The sequence below is a fragment of the Schistocerca gregaria genome, chromosome 4 (genome assembly GCF_023897955.1).
Source record: "Schistocerca gregaria isolate iqSchGreg1 chromosome 4, iqSchGreg1.2, whole genome shotgun sequence".
In the NCBI taxonomy this organism is placed as follows: Eukaryota; Metazoa; Arthropoda; class Insecta; order Orthoptera; family Acrididae; genus Schistocerca; species Schistocerca gregaria.
The window spans coordinates 462857109-462874659 of NC_064923.1; the positions used below are offsets into that span (position 1 = coordinate 462857109).

The 17551-nt window shown below is 43.3% G+C and overlaps 1 protein-coding gene across 1 annotated transcript in view; it reads left to right on the forward strand.

Moving 5' to 3' along the window:
- The first annotated feature begins 461 nt into the window (after positions 1–461).
- The window catches only part of LOC126266713 (spondin-2-like), a 587627-nt gene continuing 570537 nt past the window's right edge, over positions 462–17551 (forward strand). Inside the window, exon 1 of the mRNA XM_049971164.1 lies at positions 462–768. Coding sequence (XP_049827121.1) covers positions 519–768 — 250 coding nt within the window. The 5' untranslated portion in view covers positions 462–518. The remainder of the gene's footprint in view (positions 769–17551) is intronic.

A 17551-nucleotide genomic window follows, 5' to 3' on the forward strand; every position in this document is an offset into this window, starting at 1 on the left:
ATAGCCTGCGATAGACCACGGTTGTTTCGCTGCTCTAGAAACAATCGAATTCAAAGACGAAACCAAAATTAGAATAAATGAAGGAGGATATTAGTGTCACCAAGCAAGAATCACATTGCTAGGAAACGCAAACGAGCTCGTAAAGTTCGACACCATGATAATTAGTGTTCTCATACGAAGGAAAGCGTATTTCAGCATCGACGATTTTACTTCGCATCTGGCGCAGTAACTCGATCACTGCCGCCGTGCGTTACGTTTGTAGGTCACGTGAGCGCACGAGAGGGGTGCACGCCACATTGGCTGTGCACAGTACAGTACTGCAAGGCGCGCGCGCTCGTCTGGAGCAATTACGGCGCGCGGGAGGAGCAGCGGCCGAGTCGGCGCACGCGCCCGAGCAGCGGCGGAAACAGCCGAGCACCGCCGGCCGTCGTCTATAATTGAAGCGGCGGCGGCCGCGTCCCGGTAGTCTGCGAGGCTGGCGGTGTGGTGCGTAGGCGGGAGCCGAGAGGGAGTCAGGCATGTCCACTACCGCTGCGGCGCGCGCGTGCGGCGCCCGGTCGCTCATGTCGCTGATGCTACTGCTGCTGCTGGGCCTGGCCGCCTCGCTGCCGGGGGCGGTGCCCGCAGGTGGGGGCGGCGGGGGCGGCACGCCGGCCAGCCAGCACCTGCTGGTCTACCGGCTCGTGCTGCACACCTTCTGGGACAGGGCGCGCTTCCCCAAGCACTTCCCGGACTGGAGGCCGCCCGCACAGTTCTCTGCACTCATCGGTGAGTCCACCACCAACTGCCCTGTTTTTTTTCTGTTTTCTGGCATCTATGCTCCTTAGCAGCTTTCTGACAGCAGCTACATTCTCGCCGTATATTACCTACAAAAATCTACGGTTGCACCTCAAATGCCACCGTGAGGCGTGTGGCAGAGGGTACGTAGTGCACCACCACCACGTTGTCACCTTCCTACCCCATTCCAGAGGAATGCCTTAAAGTACACAGGGTTTTCGGAAATTCCCGATACTGACTTACAGGACTACTAGAGGGGAGTGAGTACATAATATTTTGAATAGGAACCCATGTTCGGAAACATACAGTATCCGTTCCACGACGGTTTCAACTAAGATGTTTAGTTCATCCACTTCTGCTTGAGGAACTGAATTAGGCGTAACGCAGCACAGTTATTAAGTATCATTTCGGGAGGACACATAAAGAAACATCCATTTATCACTTCGGCTTATTTGTTTATATTGACACTGAAACATTACGTGTTTACATTATTCCAAAACAAAAAAGAACACAGCATAATTTACGTACAGAACAGTATTGATGAACGACATCAACGGCTCGATGTGGTGACCACTAACGTCAGACATTGTACGTACGAAGCATGCTCTGATACACACTCTCCGTCCAGCCTTTTTTCTTTTCAATTTCAAGCGGAGCGGCCGGAACTCGAGCCATCATATCTTCCTCTGTCCCTGAAGAAGCCTCATAAATTAAACTTTGCATACTATCCCAAAAGAAATGATCTATATGAGCCAAATCCACCGATCGCGGCGGCCACGCGCTTGGACCACCTCGGTGTAGCCACCATATCGCCTGTTGAGGTGTCTCCGAACCGCACATGAGAAGTGAGGTGGTGCATCATCATGCTGAAACCACATTTGCTTATCGACTGTCAATGACACAGTTTCCAAGAATGAGTCAGGTACGTTTCGTAGGAAAATCAAGTATGCACAATCAATTAGATTGAGTGGAAGGAGGTATGGCACATCTGAATAGAAACCTCATAGAACGGACACGGTACGTTTTCTGACATGGATCCCTGTTCATAATGTTATTTACTCACTCCTTTGTACAAGTCCTAGAAGTACGTAACGCAAATTTGCGAACACCGTGTTTAGGTGTTTTATTACAATTCTTTACTTGGATCGTGATGTTTATTTGTAATCAGGCCATTAATTTCGGACGATAATGACCATCGTCAGACCAAGAAAATGTAAGTACATAGATGTAGCTTGATTTACAATTCACTCCTATCTGAATGTAAGGCAGAAAAAGAGTATAAAATAACTTTACAACATATCCATCCCTGACTCCATACATGTTACATTACACATATTACACCATTACCTGTGCTGGTGAAGTCAAAATTATTAGCCATTTCGTCTTCGTCAAAGAAATAAAATTATAGTATTAACGAGCACCATTGAAGCGTACATACTGTACACGAAGAGAGACTCAGTCATACTACCGTGCAGCGGCAAGAAACATGGCACTATCCAGGTCTACTAGATGTTGCCACCCCACGTCAATTTACATGATTTCAAAGAAGTGCATTCCTTATAGTCACACATATAAAAACTTAGTTCAAATGTTACAGAAGGAAATTTAGAAGATAAAATGGAAGTCATTGCAGGTACACGTCATATAATAAAAGTAATAAAGTAATAAAATAAAATAAACAAACAACTACGAGGGTTGGAACTTTAATAGCAGCAACTATTTATTTACAGCTTGTACAGAATAGATGAGTGTCGTAGTTTGTGTTCCAAAAATGAACAGCATAGAGGCAGAAGTGATGACGCTTTCTACAGGACCTGACCATCATTTAGCAGGACAATGCTCAAGGACGTACAGTGCAAGCTGTTACTGATTTGTTTGACTGATGGGGCTACTAAGTGATATAACACCTACTGCACTCCCCTCACTTAAGCCATCGTGAGTTCAGCTCGATTTCTAAAGGAACCACTTCACGGCATTCGCTTCAGAACTGCTACAAATTCGTCGGACATTAGGCCGTGGCGCTCGAACTGTCAACACAACTGGCTCTGCTAAGAGTATCCTACGACTTCCACATCGCTGGCAGCGATGCTGGTGACTACTTTGAAAGTCAGTAAAACTTTGAAACACGTATCTATTTTGTACGAGGTGTAAATAAATAGTTGCCACTATTAAAGTTCCAACCCTCGTATATTAGAAGTTTACATAATAGGTACTTCGACGGAGGCACGTTTCTTGTCTCTTCACAGCAGTATAACTAAGTCTGTTTTCATGTGCAGTGTGCTCGCTTCAATGGTGCTCTTTCCGCAACATAATTTTATTTGCCTGACGAAGCCGAACCGCACCATCATGTGTAATGACAACACATTTTGACTCAAATAAGCATATGCTGTACAATTCATTTCTGCCTTACATTCGTATAGTAGGGAGTAATGTGGCTACCTCTATGAAATTATATTTTCTAGATCTGAAGATAGTCGATACCGACCAAAGTTAACTACATTGTGATTCAAGACTGGCTGTTACTGAATAATTACATTTCGTTTGGCTTCTTTCGCCCGATTGTCCCGATATCTTTATTGCTCTGAAAATACCTACACAACAGTACAAATGTCGACGGTATGTGCTGCTTGTCTTTTTCAGAAATAAATGTGTTTCTTTCATTCACAGTACTCGCTGTTGATATCAATAATGCTCACTTGATTCTGCGCAGCAAACTTGCTTTCAGTACCGCTCGTTTATGTTTTCCAGTCAACAGTGATACATAGCAGTATGGATAGATTTACTCATGAAGAATTGAGGTGTATGCACGTCATGTATGAGTACAACCAATGCAGCGGAAAAGCGGCACAACACCATGATGATGTGTTCCCGCAGTGACGGCCACAACATCACTGAAGCTTAGCACCCGCAACTAGTCAGTGAACGTATTCATCGTGCTGGATGTAACTTTTAATCTACATCTACATACACTGATAAGCCAAAACATTATGACCACTACCCACTGCGACGCTGGACGCCGCCTGGTGGCTGTTGCGCGCAAGTAACTCGGTAACAAATGCATGTAAGCGGAGCAGATACAGACGAGGAATCACAGTAGCGAAGATATGGGCCGCAAATGGCAAAATTCGTTGAGATAATTATTACGCAGAGCCTAAGAACGAGTATCTCGAAAACGGCGAAGCTGGTCGAATGTTCACGTGCTACTGTCGTGAGCATCTACGGAAAGAGGTGGAACTACACTCAAATATCTACGAGGCGCTAAATGATAGGATGTCCACGACTCTTCTCAGGAGATTGGGTTCAGAGGCTTGTCTGCTCTGTAAAGTAGAACTGACAGATTGTGATCTGCGGCATCTCTGCCGAGAGAGCACAATGCTGGTGCACGCACAAGTGTTTCGGAGCACACCGTTCATCGTACGTTGTTGAACATGGAGCTCCGCAGCAGACCACCCATACGTGTTGACACTCTGACCTAATGACATCGTGAATTACGATTGCAGTGGGCACGGGACCACTGGGATTCGACTGTCGATCAATGGAAAAGTGGGAGCCCTTCGGTTGAATCACATTTTTGCTAAATTACGTTGAAGGTCGTCTACACAAACGCCGTCATAAACAGCGCCTCGAAACATGCATCGCGTCACGGACGCAGGCTGGTGGGAACATTATTATGCTACGGAGACATTCTCCTGCGCTTTGGGACCCGTGGTGCTAATCAAAGACACGCCGGCAGCTGCGAACCAACTTCATCCCTTCACACCCGATATCTTCCCCAACGGCGATGTCCTCTTTCAGCAGCATAAGTTTCCTTGTCTCCGAGCCAGAACCGTGCCACAGTGGTCTGATGGTCATAATAGTGAACACACGTTGATGTCCCGACGACCAAATCTGCCTGCTGTAAACCCTGTGGAAGCCATCTGGGTGGCGATCAGGTATCATTTCCGAGTATGCAAATCAGCGGCCCGTTATTTACGCGAATTACATGACCTGTGTGTAGACATATAGTGCCACGTGCCTCCACAAACCAACCAACAAACTGTCGTACTCCTGATACGCATAAACAGTGATGTTCTTCGTTCCAAAGACGCACAGACAAGCTGTTAAGCAGGTGGTCATAATGTTCTGGCTCATCAGTATAGGTACTCTGCAAGGCACGATGCAGTGCCCGCCGCAGGGCGCTTTGCGCCACTGTCAGTCACTCTCTTCCCCGTTACACTGGCTAAATCCTTCCATATGAACCCTGACATCTCTAATCTTTTTTTCGCGACCCTTACGCGAGGTGTGCGTATGCTCGTGACGATACAATAATTCTGCAGTCAGTCGCAAATACCTGTTCTATTAAACTTTCTCAATACCGTTTCGCTATAATAGCGTCTAATATCCTCCATTGATTTCCACCACTAACACTGCCGGAAAAGCATATCCGAGACGGAGTCGACTAGCACTGAATGAAGGCTTGAGGGAGAAGATCAAAGTCAGCGTTAGTTTAGTGAACAGCAAATATCTTGGGAAAATAGAACTAGTTTGTTTCCTTATACAATCCACAGCGCATACCGTCGCCTGCCGCGCGGAGTGGCAGCGCGGTTAGAGGCGCCATGTCACTGATTGTGCGGCCGCTCCCGCCGGAGGTTCGAATCCTCCATCGGGCATGGATGTGTGTGTTGTTCTTAGCATAAGTTAGTTTAAGTAGTGTGTAAGTCTAGGGACCGATGACCTCAGCAGTTTGATCCCCTAGCAATTTACACATACACATACCGTCACCAGTTGCATTGTTGTCCAGATAATGTCAGTGCAATACAGATAAAAAGATAAAAGGGTGTAACAAATCAAACCTTATGAGTCATCGGAGACCAGTGGGGCCTCATACCAAAATATTTAGAAAATATCCCTGAACAGTCAGCGTTTCTTTAGTGAACCACACATTGAAGTTCCTTTCTAAATCAGGATGAGTCTGTCTATTCATCTGTGCAAGCTGTTGTTAATCGCTTGTATTTTAAAGGTCGACACAGATCAGGAGACTTAAGAACATTGGTAGATTTCAGCCTGAACGTCAGTTCGAAGCGTATTCTGCCTCGGCTTTCGTCTGTTATTAGATGACTTTCTTCAGTTGGAGAACGGTGTTGCAGCATACCTTTAACGCCCTCCCGCCAATCAAGTACATCTGTGACGATTTGCGCTGCTGTTCTTTATATACGCTCCTTTCTCTACCAAAAACTTGGGTTTTTGTTACATTAGATCAAACAACGACAAATTACTGCGTCAATTAACATTTTAATAAACTCACACGTTATATTACAATAACGTGCAATGGACATTCTTCGTCTTTATTTTATATCCTATATCTGTTGCAGACATGCTGAGTAACGGCACATTTAAAACGCACTTTTTACTGAATGGCTTTCCTAATAGTCGTAAGGCGCATTTCCTTAGGTGTTTCAGCAGATAATTGCAATTTTGTTTTTGCATTGTCTATTTGGAGTCAGCCAAAACAAATACTGTTCATCACGCCTTCAATGCGACGTCGAGTGTCGGCGGAAAGTGTCGATTTGTTTCCCGTTAACATACAAATTGATTTGTAGAGCGGAGTTTTACGTGACCATTGGACAGACCTGTCCCAGATTATTCTAGTGCGATATTTGTTTCATCAATATGTATTAACATGGATAGTAAAACACGAAAAGTAATCAGTACTCCAGCAGTCACTCAGTATAGCTGCAGGCTTGGCGGTAGTAGTCAGCGCGGACCAGAGAAAAATGGTCACTGATAGAGTACTCGCCATTCTTGATGTTATACTATCCCTTTTAATACATATCGATAAAGAGAATATCGCACTAGACTAATCTTGGACCGCTCTATCGAATGATCACGGAAAACTCCACTTCAAAAATAATTTTGTTTGTAACGGTTAACAAATCGACGCTTTCCGTCGACATTGGGCGTCGATTGCAAGACGTCATGAGCAATATTTGTTTTGGCTGACTCCAGCTACACAATTCGAAAACGAAATTGGAAATACGTGGTGAAACACCACAAAAAATAGTCTTGACGACTCTTAGGTGAGGGACCCTGTACATCTACTTTTAACTGTAGGTCCAGAGATATTAAATTCTTATACTTTTCAGTGTACATAGATTTATATTTCTCCATTTTAAGAACTAATTTACAGTATTTATATCAGGTTGATATTTTGTCAGTATGAGAGTGGATATTACTACTGCTTTCGTAGGGTAACACTTTCTCATAGATTACCATCTCATCTACGAAAAGCATGAGTTTACAACTAACCCTGCCCGCTAAATCCCAGGAACGCTTTATCATCAATACGTTTCCGTATAAGCACACATTTCTATGATTTAAAAGTCAAAGTTATTATGTGTGATGTATGTCGGAGGAATGAAAATGTCTCTTTATCCGTTTTAGATCGTTCGCTGTCGGATGTATTACTGTTAGTTTTTGACACTTGAGGTCGCTGAACATTCCGGAGGCGCTCTCGTGCTTACTATTGTAAACAAGGACGTGGTAACTGGAGCTCTTCTTGTTTCGTCATTTCAGCTCTGTAAGAGTACCACACTGTCGGATGAGACACATATATCGTCGCTACTCCAATTGAAATGGCCGCACAGGGACATTCCTCCACATTTGGCAGATTCCGCTGATTGATCGTTGGCGGATAAGCAAACAATGTCGTGCCTTTGCACTGATTTAGTCACATGTTGCAAAATTTTTGTTCGCAGTCAGTCATCTTTTCATGAAACGTTGATCGTCTTTAGGTTTCCTTGCATTTTACCATGATAAAAAGCTAAGTCGCACTGTCATTATGAATTTTCGAATCACAAGAACAACTATATCTATAAAAAGATTACTAAACTGCTGCATATCAACATTTCAACACAGCTATCCAGCATAAGGTGACAGAAAATAACGACAACTGTAGGTCAGTACCAACATCTATTATATATTTTATCACACCACTCGTCGCTACCAAGGAAATATTCGGAAGGATCCATGTAGGCATGCGCAGGACATGTTGATATAGTTTATCACACCACTCGTCGCTACCAAGGAAATTTTCGGAAGGATCCATGTAGCCATGCGCAGGACATGTTGATACAACATTAGTAACTCTCTGTCGCTCTGCACCACTGTCAGAAGATGGTGATGAACGTTTGTCCCGCTTATAGAGAGTGTCAGTACATTTTCGATGGCCCGTTTGGATGTGGTTCTGGGTAGATCCAATTGCCCGAGGGTGGTCCCACGAGACATAACTAGGATTTAATCACCCTCGGGCAATTTGATCTACCCAGAACCACATCCAAACGGGCGATGGAAAATGCAGCGACACTCACTATAAGTGAGGCAGTTAGATGCGGGGGAGGACACTTTTGTTGTCAACACCGTTTCCATTCATCGGAGGCATTGAGTTCCTTTTCAGTAAGAGTCCTGGCTCATATTTTCCGCTTCACAGGAATGCTTCATTCAATATTAGAAGGTCGAGATTATCAACAATACACCGTCTGATATCAGGAGATGATATGTTACTGAAGATAGGTAAGTTTAAGGGGTCTGCCAACAGCACGCACGTCTACGTTAAATTGTACATTTGTCTTTCTCACATACGTACCATTAAGCCAGACAGAGGCACAGTATTCTGCTTTTGAGTTTCTCAATCCGAGCGCTGATACTGGAAGAGTGTCTGCTAACGATTTCCATCTAATCCCACAGAGTTTATGGAGAATGTTATTTCTGCTTTTGAGTTTAGCAGATGTTCCTGCCAAGTGCTTCTTAAAAGAAAGTGTCGTGTATAATGTGATCACAATGTATTTTGGACCTGTGATATGAAGAAGTTTATCACCCTCAAAACAGACATCAGCGTCCTGTGTGCCAGTCTGTTGGACTGATAAAAAAATAAAACTTCTTTTTTATCTGAGTTAGGTTGTGACCTCCATTTACGGAAATACTGACATAAAATGTTGAAATAGGAATTTAGGATTTCTTCAGTTGTTTCGGAGCTTTTGTGATTGGTTGCTGGAGGGGGCTGGATAGATCCGTGTGAATCCATTACTTGTGAAAAATTCGTTTTAGCCAGGAGATCTTCGAGACTATCTTCCTACCTCTGCTTCACGGCTTTAGATATCTGCCTCGAAATGACTGCTCTTGAGCATCACACCGAAGACACGTGTGACTTATGTAATGTCACTTAAGTAATGTCACGGACGCGAACAGTTGTTGTTCCGGCAATGTCACGGACACGAACAGTCGCTGATGGTCAACAGTTAGGGAAAGGCTCCGGGCAGGTTGTTGATTGTCGGCTGGGAGTAATGATTTCCGAACGGCACGCACTGAAATCGGTGACGATCTCACTGAAAGTTGCCGGCTATTGCTCCACATACTTCTGCGGAAGCGATGTAACGTCACTTTGTCAAATGCTTCGTGCTGCGAGTGTGGATGCATTATCTTTGCGATGCTGAAAACCCACCCTAGATGGTGTGTACCTTGGAAATCCGAAATCTTGTGTAATCTCCGACATATCGTAGCCCATGCGTCTTACCGATTATCGTGCAATGTTCAAGCTTGGAAACTCGCGAAATGCTGGCCATGTTCGCTACACACATGGCTGTAACGGACTCCTCAGATCCCACATCTGCAGTCAATGTATATCTTCAAATCGCTAAACACTTCTGCGTGTCGTTTGTCCATTGTGTTTATTACACACAGCTACTGCCCTCTCTGACCACTTCTCTCAAATGGAAACAATTTTCTAACATCTGTTTGACGCTTAGTCTTTACTCGTCTTTCATTCTGTAAGCATTCACTTCTTTTACTAGGCGACGTCCCGGAAACCTGGGGATAGTCCGCGGATGTATGGGAATGAAGCACGAAATTGGTCTGTGCCATCAATATTGTGTGAATCTAGCGATAGGGAGCGCGTGTTGGGTGTCTTTCGACCTAGTATTGCTAAATTCGTTGTCTGAATATCTCGACAGCCTGTAGAATCTATTCATTCACCGTTTTCCATAGTATAAGCGTTCTGCTCCCTTCGTGTTCTATATGAAACGGTCAACAACATATGGCATTCTTTTCGCCAACACTATTTTGCTAGTACTTCTGAGCCACCGATACATAAAGAGTGTTTCAAATCAATGACTCCAGTAATGCTTGTAAAATTCAACAGCAAAGCTTTTCCCAGTGTGCATTATAATTGTGCAGTAGAACCACATCAAGCGAAGAACTACATCCGCTCTGTGCCTAAGCAGAGGATCAGCAATGCACATTATCAGTGCCGATAGTTTTCCAGTAAGAAGCAAATACTTGCTAAACAAAAAAGAAAAAAAAATATGACGCACAACAAACGAATTATCCGAATGGGATGGAAATTGTTAGATGTGACGTACATGTGCAGTCACACATGCGAGAGTATCAGTGATAAGATGAGCAAAGATCTGAGGAATCATTCTGCGCTAAGAATAACTGAGACAACTCTCATTTATGCCCTGTAGAACGAAAGCTGAGCATAAGAAATTCCAGTTATATTTTTGCTGTTATTGCTGTTGTGTCTAAACTTAAATGTCATTCATGTGTACAGTTATAACAGCAGCATTAATAACATAAAAGTTTTGATATTCTTATTATTACATTGAATTCTGTTTCCAAAAAACGTGATATTTCACAGTTAACCTTTGTCGCAAAGTCTACCCTCCTCTAATGTTCAGAGTTAGTACTCCATTCTATGTACCACTCGTGTTGTTTTACTAATTTTGTTAGTGTTTCCGTGAAAGATCGTCGTTTGTTTCCTCACATTTATATTTGATGAATATATTGCGAAAGTTTGTATAGCATATGGACAATAACAGAGACAAATATATCATGTGTACTGGGTGCTTGTTATGGACTTGGAATGATTAGATAGAAAAATGATTGGTTCACTGACTCAGTCACTTTTATTTTAATTTTTAATATCGCTACGCATTTCGATGGTCATGCCTTCATCATCACGTGTATTACACCACTCCTACATCGTTAAATTTGTTCGTGACGTACACGTGTTGGCTATGTGACATAGCATAACCATCGAAACACGCATCGTTCTTAAAAAACAAAAATAAAATTTATTAACGCAATGTATCAATAATAATTTGCAATAATAGTAAATTACTTCATGATATTGACTGCTTCATGAGCTACGAATTTAATGCTTTAGCGACAAGTTATTGTAACAACAGCGACTGAAATAATATCATATTCACTCTAATTTAGTTTCACGTAAAGGCAAACATACGAAGCTGTCATGGAAATGTAGAAGGTGGAGTCCTCATTCCGAGGCTTCCTTTTTCATTTCCGCTGACATTTCTCATCTTCCCGGTTCTCTTCCTTAGTCCTCTAGTAGGAGCCTCAGTGAAATTTTGACTCCCAGCAGGTTTCGATGCAGCCATCAACCGGACAATATTTATGAGTTGTTGATTATGACTAGGCAGACGAAACCGGTACAGCCCATATCAGTTTTGTGAACATTAGCTAGAATATGCTTTATGCTGAAAATTTACGGGACTGTTAAACATATTCTCTTTACTTTTCTTATTTTTCTTCGACCGGGCCGGCCGGAGTGGCCGAGAGGTTGTAGGCGCTACAGTTAGGAACCAGGCGACCGCTACGGTCGCAGGTTCGAATCCTGCCTCGGGCATAAATGTGTGTGATGTCCTTAGATTACTTAGGTTTAAGTAGTTCTAAGTTATAGAAGACTGATAACCTCAGAAGTTAAGTCCCATTGTGCTCAGAGCCATTTGAACTATCTTCGACTGACCATTATACTTCTCTCGGCCTCTTGCAGCTACATTTAATCTTTAAATTTTTTATGGTCTTCCAGTTCATCTTTTACTATTTTGATTATATTGCCAAATTTGTAATTGTAGTCTTTACTTCACCATTCGCAACAGCAGGAATATCCATTTTTGTCTATTTTCTTTCACTTTCTCGCTTATATCACATATTTTAAATTCGTTTCTAATGTCTATATTTCTTTTATGAAATGAAATGAAAAGCTCGTATATAATGATGGCCGTATGTCCTCATCTGGGAAGTTCGGACGTCGAGTTGGAAGTTGGAAGACACCCACTCCCTGGCCGGAGAAAATCTCCGACCCTACCGGGAATCGAATCCGGGGCCAATGCATGGCAGTCAGACGCGTTACAAAGAGCTTCCGAGTCGTCTTTGCGCAAATTAACGGAGGGAACACTCCCTCTTAACTGTTTCCTCGGATGATCAATCATGTACCGTGAAACGTCATCAAACGTGCCTCCTAGCACTCGGAATGCCCCAATGAGCAGGAGGATTCTCGAATAATGCGCCTAAATAATTCAATAGTCGTGTCCGGTACAATGCATGATGGCGGGACGCCTCATGAGTCATCGTGAGGTGGAACCACAGGGCGAGAGCGCAATCCGGGAGCGGCTTGTAAAACTTAATAAAGCACCATGCCCTTCAGCCAGCTGACGGTTCTGGTGGTGGGAGTAGGTGTTAAAATGGTTCAAATGGCCCTGAGCACTATGGGACTCAACATCTGAGGTCACCAGTCTCCTAGACCTAGAACTACTTAAACCTAACGGCATCACACAACCGGCCGGTGTGGCCGAGCGGTTCTAGGCGCTTCAGTCTGGAACCACTCGACCGCTACGGTATCAGGTTTGAATTCTGTCACGGGCATGGATGTTTATGATGTCCTTAGGTTAGTAAGGTTTAAGTAGTTCTAAGTTCTAGGAGACTGATGACCTCAGTCCCATTGTGCTCAGAGCCATTTGAACCATTTGACATCACACACATCCATGCCCGATGCAGGATTCGAACCTGCGACTGTAGCAGCAGTGCGGTTTCAGACTGAAGCGCGCCGCAAAGGCCGGCCGTAGGTGTTTGTCCGGCGTGATAGACTCTGGCTGTCGTCACAACAGGAGCGCGACCATATCCACTCAGCCAAGGGAGCAGACGTTTCTTTTGTAATCTTTGTGTATCCTGCTATGTTCCTGTTGAATTTTATTTGATAGGCCTGTACTCTTAGGTTTTTTTTTTTTTTCTTTACACGATGGTCACTCGCTTACATTGATGCTGGTAACGACATAACTTTATAAAATTTAACGGTAGTTTCTGATCTTACTTTTTTGTGATGGTTCTTCTAATGGCATTGTTTATGTAACTGAGTTTCTCAGTTTTGTCATTTCGACCTATAAAGGCTCCATGTGTTCTCATTCCAATATCATGCCAGATATGAATCTTAGTAAATATTAACCTTAATTTATTTCGCTAACCAGAGAAAATAAATCAATACAGATGAAGTTCTGTAGTTTACAACGAGTACCACCAACAACAAAGTCAAGCGCACAGCTATAGATTCCTGATTTGATTATCAGACAATCGATGAAGAGAAATTGCACTTCCAGGGCTACAATTTCATTACTGAAACATATCCAGTAAATATTTCAACAACGTTTGTTAGAACCAGTCAATAAATAAGTAAATAAATAAATAATAAAAGGCATTACAGTTGCAGTGAGTACACGAAGGGGAAGCTCCACAACGGATAAATTTCTAAATCCCGTAGCTCCGTGTGATGCAGTGTTTACTGCACGCGATTACGGTAGAAGTTCAGACAAGTCCTTCTGTCGGTAAAACATCAAGTGGAGGGAAGAGAGTCAAAGTACCTTCGATTAGTGTGTGTACTTCCTGGAGTCCACTAAGACCGAAGAGCAGCTTATCCCTCTGCCTTAACGGATAGGGGCGATACCCATTAGCGTGATTCGCTAAAGCTTCAGCGAGGGGGCGCACAAGGGAGGCTGCTGTGCCACTAATCGCCTTCAAGCCGCTGGCTTCGGGGCTCGCGATCTCTGGCGATACTGTGCAGAGCAGAGCAGGCAGTGTTTTCTCAACTCCGCGCCACCTACTGCCAGCTGCAGTTTCATGTAAAACGAGCTTCTAAGACTCGGTAAGTGGAGGAAGTCACTAGAAACACAAAAAATTAAATACTTACACTAGGAACGAATTAGTTTACTCTTCTTCTGTACTGTTATTCGTATTGTAATGCACTGGACAGTCAGTTGAAAGCATCTGTCATTATTCGACATTATTATAATTACGTTGTCTGCCGTCTACATTGTTTTATTTTTTGATTCTCGTTCTTAGCACACACCGAGGTGACAATGAAACATCCCTTAGAAAATTGTATCAATGGCAGTGCTGATAAACCCCTTACGTTATTTTGACTTTCAAATAGCGTAGCAAAACTGACATTTCGCTCTTTACTTATTCTGATCAACACTAAACTGACACACAATATTTTTAGCGCAACGCAGTCTGAATTTCAATAATCCCTATAAAAGAATGGCCCTGACTAAGAATAACCTATACATTTCATGAATCACTTACCTTACAAAAATCTTCGTTACTCGAACTACTGCGATATAGCGAGCGTCAACACTGCCAGCTAAATAAAGGATTCTACAATTGAGGACACTAACTACTGATAGGCATAGTTAGCAAATGAAAGATTTTGATAGAGAACAAACAATGTATTTACCTTAATAATGTTCAAAAGTCATCATATTAATATAGCAGTTCATGATATCCAGTATTACAAATTTACTCTTTCTAATGGACACACGTCCAGATCGTCCGCTCTCAAAATTCTGCCATCTCTCTCCCCACATCCACCACTGATGGCAGCTCACTTCCAACTGCGCAACACTACGCACTGTTCACACCCAGCTGCCCAACACTACAATAGCAAATATTCCAACAGTGCAAATCAGCCACAGATTGCACACAGAACCGGCAGTGATTTTCATAGAGTGCGCTACGTGATGTTACCAACATAAAAACCTAAACAGAATACTTACAACAAAAGTCATACAATAGCGATATGCACATATACAGATCGAAGTAGAATCGCCTACGCAAGGTAGAAAAGAGCAGTCAATTGGCAGCGCTGTCATTTGTACTAAGGTGATTCATGTAAAAAGGTTTCTGGGGCGATTATGGCCGCACGGCGGGAATTACCAGATTTTGAACGTGAAATGGTAGTTGCAGCTAGACGCCTGGGACATTCCATTTCGGAAATCGTTAGACATGTCTCGGGCATGGATGTGCGTGATGTCCTTAGCTTAGCTGGGTTGAAGTACTTCTAAGTCTAGGGGACTGATGACCTCAGATGTTAAGTCCAATAGTGCTTAGAGCCATTTGAAGTTTTGGAAATCGTTAGGGAATTCAATATTTCGAGATATAGTGTCAAAGGTATGTCATGAACACCAAATTTCAGGCGATACCTCTTACCACGGACTGTCCGGCGGCTTTCACTTAACGGCCGACAGCTGCGGCGTTTGTGTACAGTTGTCAGTGCTGACAGACAAGCAACACTGTATGAAATAACCAGAGAAATCAATGTGGGGCATACGACGAACGTATCCATTAGGAAAGTACGGCAAAATTTGGAATTAATGGGGTATGGTAAAAGACGATCGACCCGAGTGCCTTTAGTGCGGCGACATCGCCAACAGCGGCTCTCCTGTGCTTGTGATCATATCGGTTGCACCCTAAACGATTGGAAAACCATGGCCTGGTCCGATGAGTCCCGGTTTCAGTTGGTAAGAGCTGATGGTAGGGTTCAAGTGTGGTGCAAACCCCACGAAGACGTGCACCCAAGTCGTCAACAAGTCACTGCGCCAGTTGGTGGTGGCTCCACAATGATATAGTCTGCGTTTACATGGAATTGAATGGTTCCTCTCATCCAACTGAAATCATTGACTAGAAATGAGTATTTTCGGGTATTTGGAGACAATTTGCATCCTTTTATGGCCTTCATGTTCCCAAAAAAACGATTCATGTTACAGGGTTTTTGCTAATGGTTTCAAGAACATTCCGGACAATTAGAGCGAATGATTTGGTCCTCCAGATCGCCTAGCATGAAAATCATTGAACTTTTATCGGACAAAGTCGAGAGATCAGTTGGTGCACAACTTTCTGCACTGGCAACATTTTCGCAATTATGAAAGGCTATAGAGGCAGCATAGCTCAGTATTTCTGCAGGGCACTTTCAACGAGTTGTTTGGACCATGACACATCGAGTTGCGGCACTCCGCGGGCAACAACAGGTCTGACATGATATTAGGAGGTCCCCATGACTTTTTTCACCTTAGTGTACTACCAGGGCGTGCTGAAAAGTGATGCTTCCCAACGCTTTATGTGAAAACTATTCAAGATCAGAGGATCAAAACAAATTGCAAAACGATTTAGAAAAGATATCTGAATGTTGCGAAAAGTGGCTGTTGACACTAAGGAACGAAAAGTGTGAGGTCATCCATATGAGCGCTAAAAGGAATTCGTTAAACTTCGGTTACATGATAAATCAGTCTAGTCTAAAAGCCGTAAATTCAACTAAATACCTAGGTACTGCAATTACGAACAACTTAAATTGGAAGGAACACATGGAAAATGTTGTGAGGAAGGCTAACCAAAGACTGCGTTTTATTGGCAGGACACTTCGAAAATGTAACATATCTACTAAGGAGACTGCCTACACTACCCTTATCCGTCCTCTTTTAGAGTACTGCTGCGCGGTGTGGGATCCTTACCAGATAGGACTGACGGAGTACATCGAGAAAGTTCAAAGAAAGGCAGCACGTTTTGTATTATCGCTAAATAAGGGAGAGAGTGTCACAGAAATGGTACAGGATTTGGGCTGGACATCATTAATAGAAAGGCTGTGGTGCCACCTCCAGACACCACACTTGCTAGGTGGTAGCCTTTAAATCGGCCGCGGGCCGTTAGTATACGTTGGACCCGTGTGTCGCCACTTTCAGTGATTGCAGGCCAAGCGCCACCACACGGCAGGTCTAGTCTACAGAGACTCCCTAGCACTCGACCCAGCTGGACAGCCGACTTTGCTAGCGATGGTTCACTGCATTCAGATGCTCTCATTTGTAGAGACGACAGTTTAGCATAGCCTTCAGCTACGTCATTTGCTACGATCTAGCAAGGAGCCATGTTCAGTTACTATGTCCTCTGAACAGATAATATTGTGACTCATGTACCGTCAAAAGCGACGTTCATCATTAATGGATTAAAGTTAAGTATCAAACTAATTATTTCCACTTTCTGAATTCTAATTCCTTGTCATGTTCCCTCACGTCAGTATAGTTCTTCCCTTCACACGCCAGCCTGCGTGAGCTAAAACGCGTGCATTTCAGTCTACACAAGTAACACCGTGTTGGCTCTTCTGCCGACACAACAAAGGCGTTTTTCGTTGCGACGGAAACTTCTCACGAAATTCCAATCTCCAACTTTCTCCTTCGAATGCGAAAATATTTTGTTGACACTGATCTACATACGGAGAAACGACCACCACGATAAAATAAGGAAAATCAGAGGTCGTACGGAAAGATATAGGTGTTCGTTCTTTCCGCGCGCTGTACGAGATTGGAATAATAGAGAAGGTGGTTCGATGAACCCTCTACCAGGCACTTAAATGTGATTTGCAGAGTATCCATGTAGTTTTAGATGTAGATGTATATGTAGATCAAGCTTTTCAAGTAAAACAAAGTTTATTAACATTTTACGCCTTAATGATGTATGACTACATATTTAACCCTCAACGTGGTCATCCTGGTGACGAACAGACCAGTTTGTTGATACTGTCATTGTAGAATATTAGATTCTGCTGACGGAGTCACATCCTCGCCTGCCCTTGCACCGCTTTGTCATTATCAAAATGAAGTCTTCGAAGGTGTTCTTTAAGTTT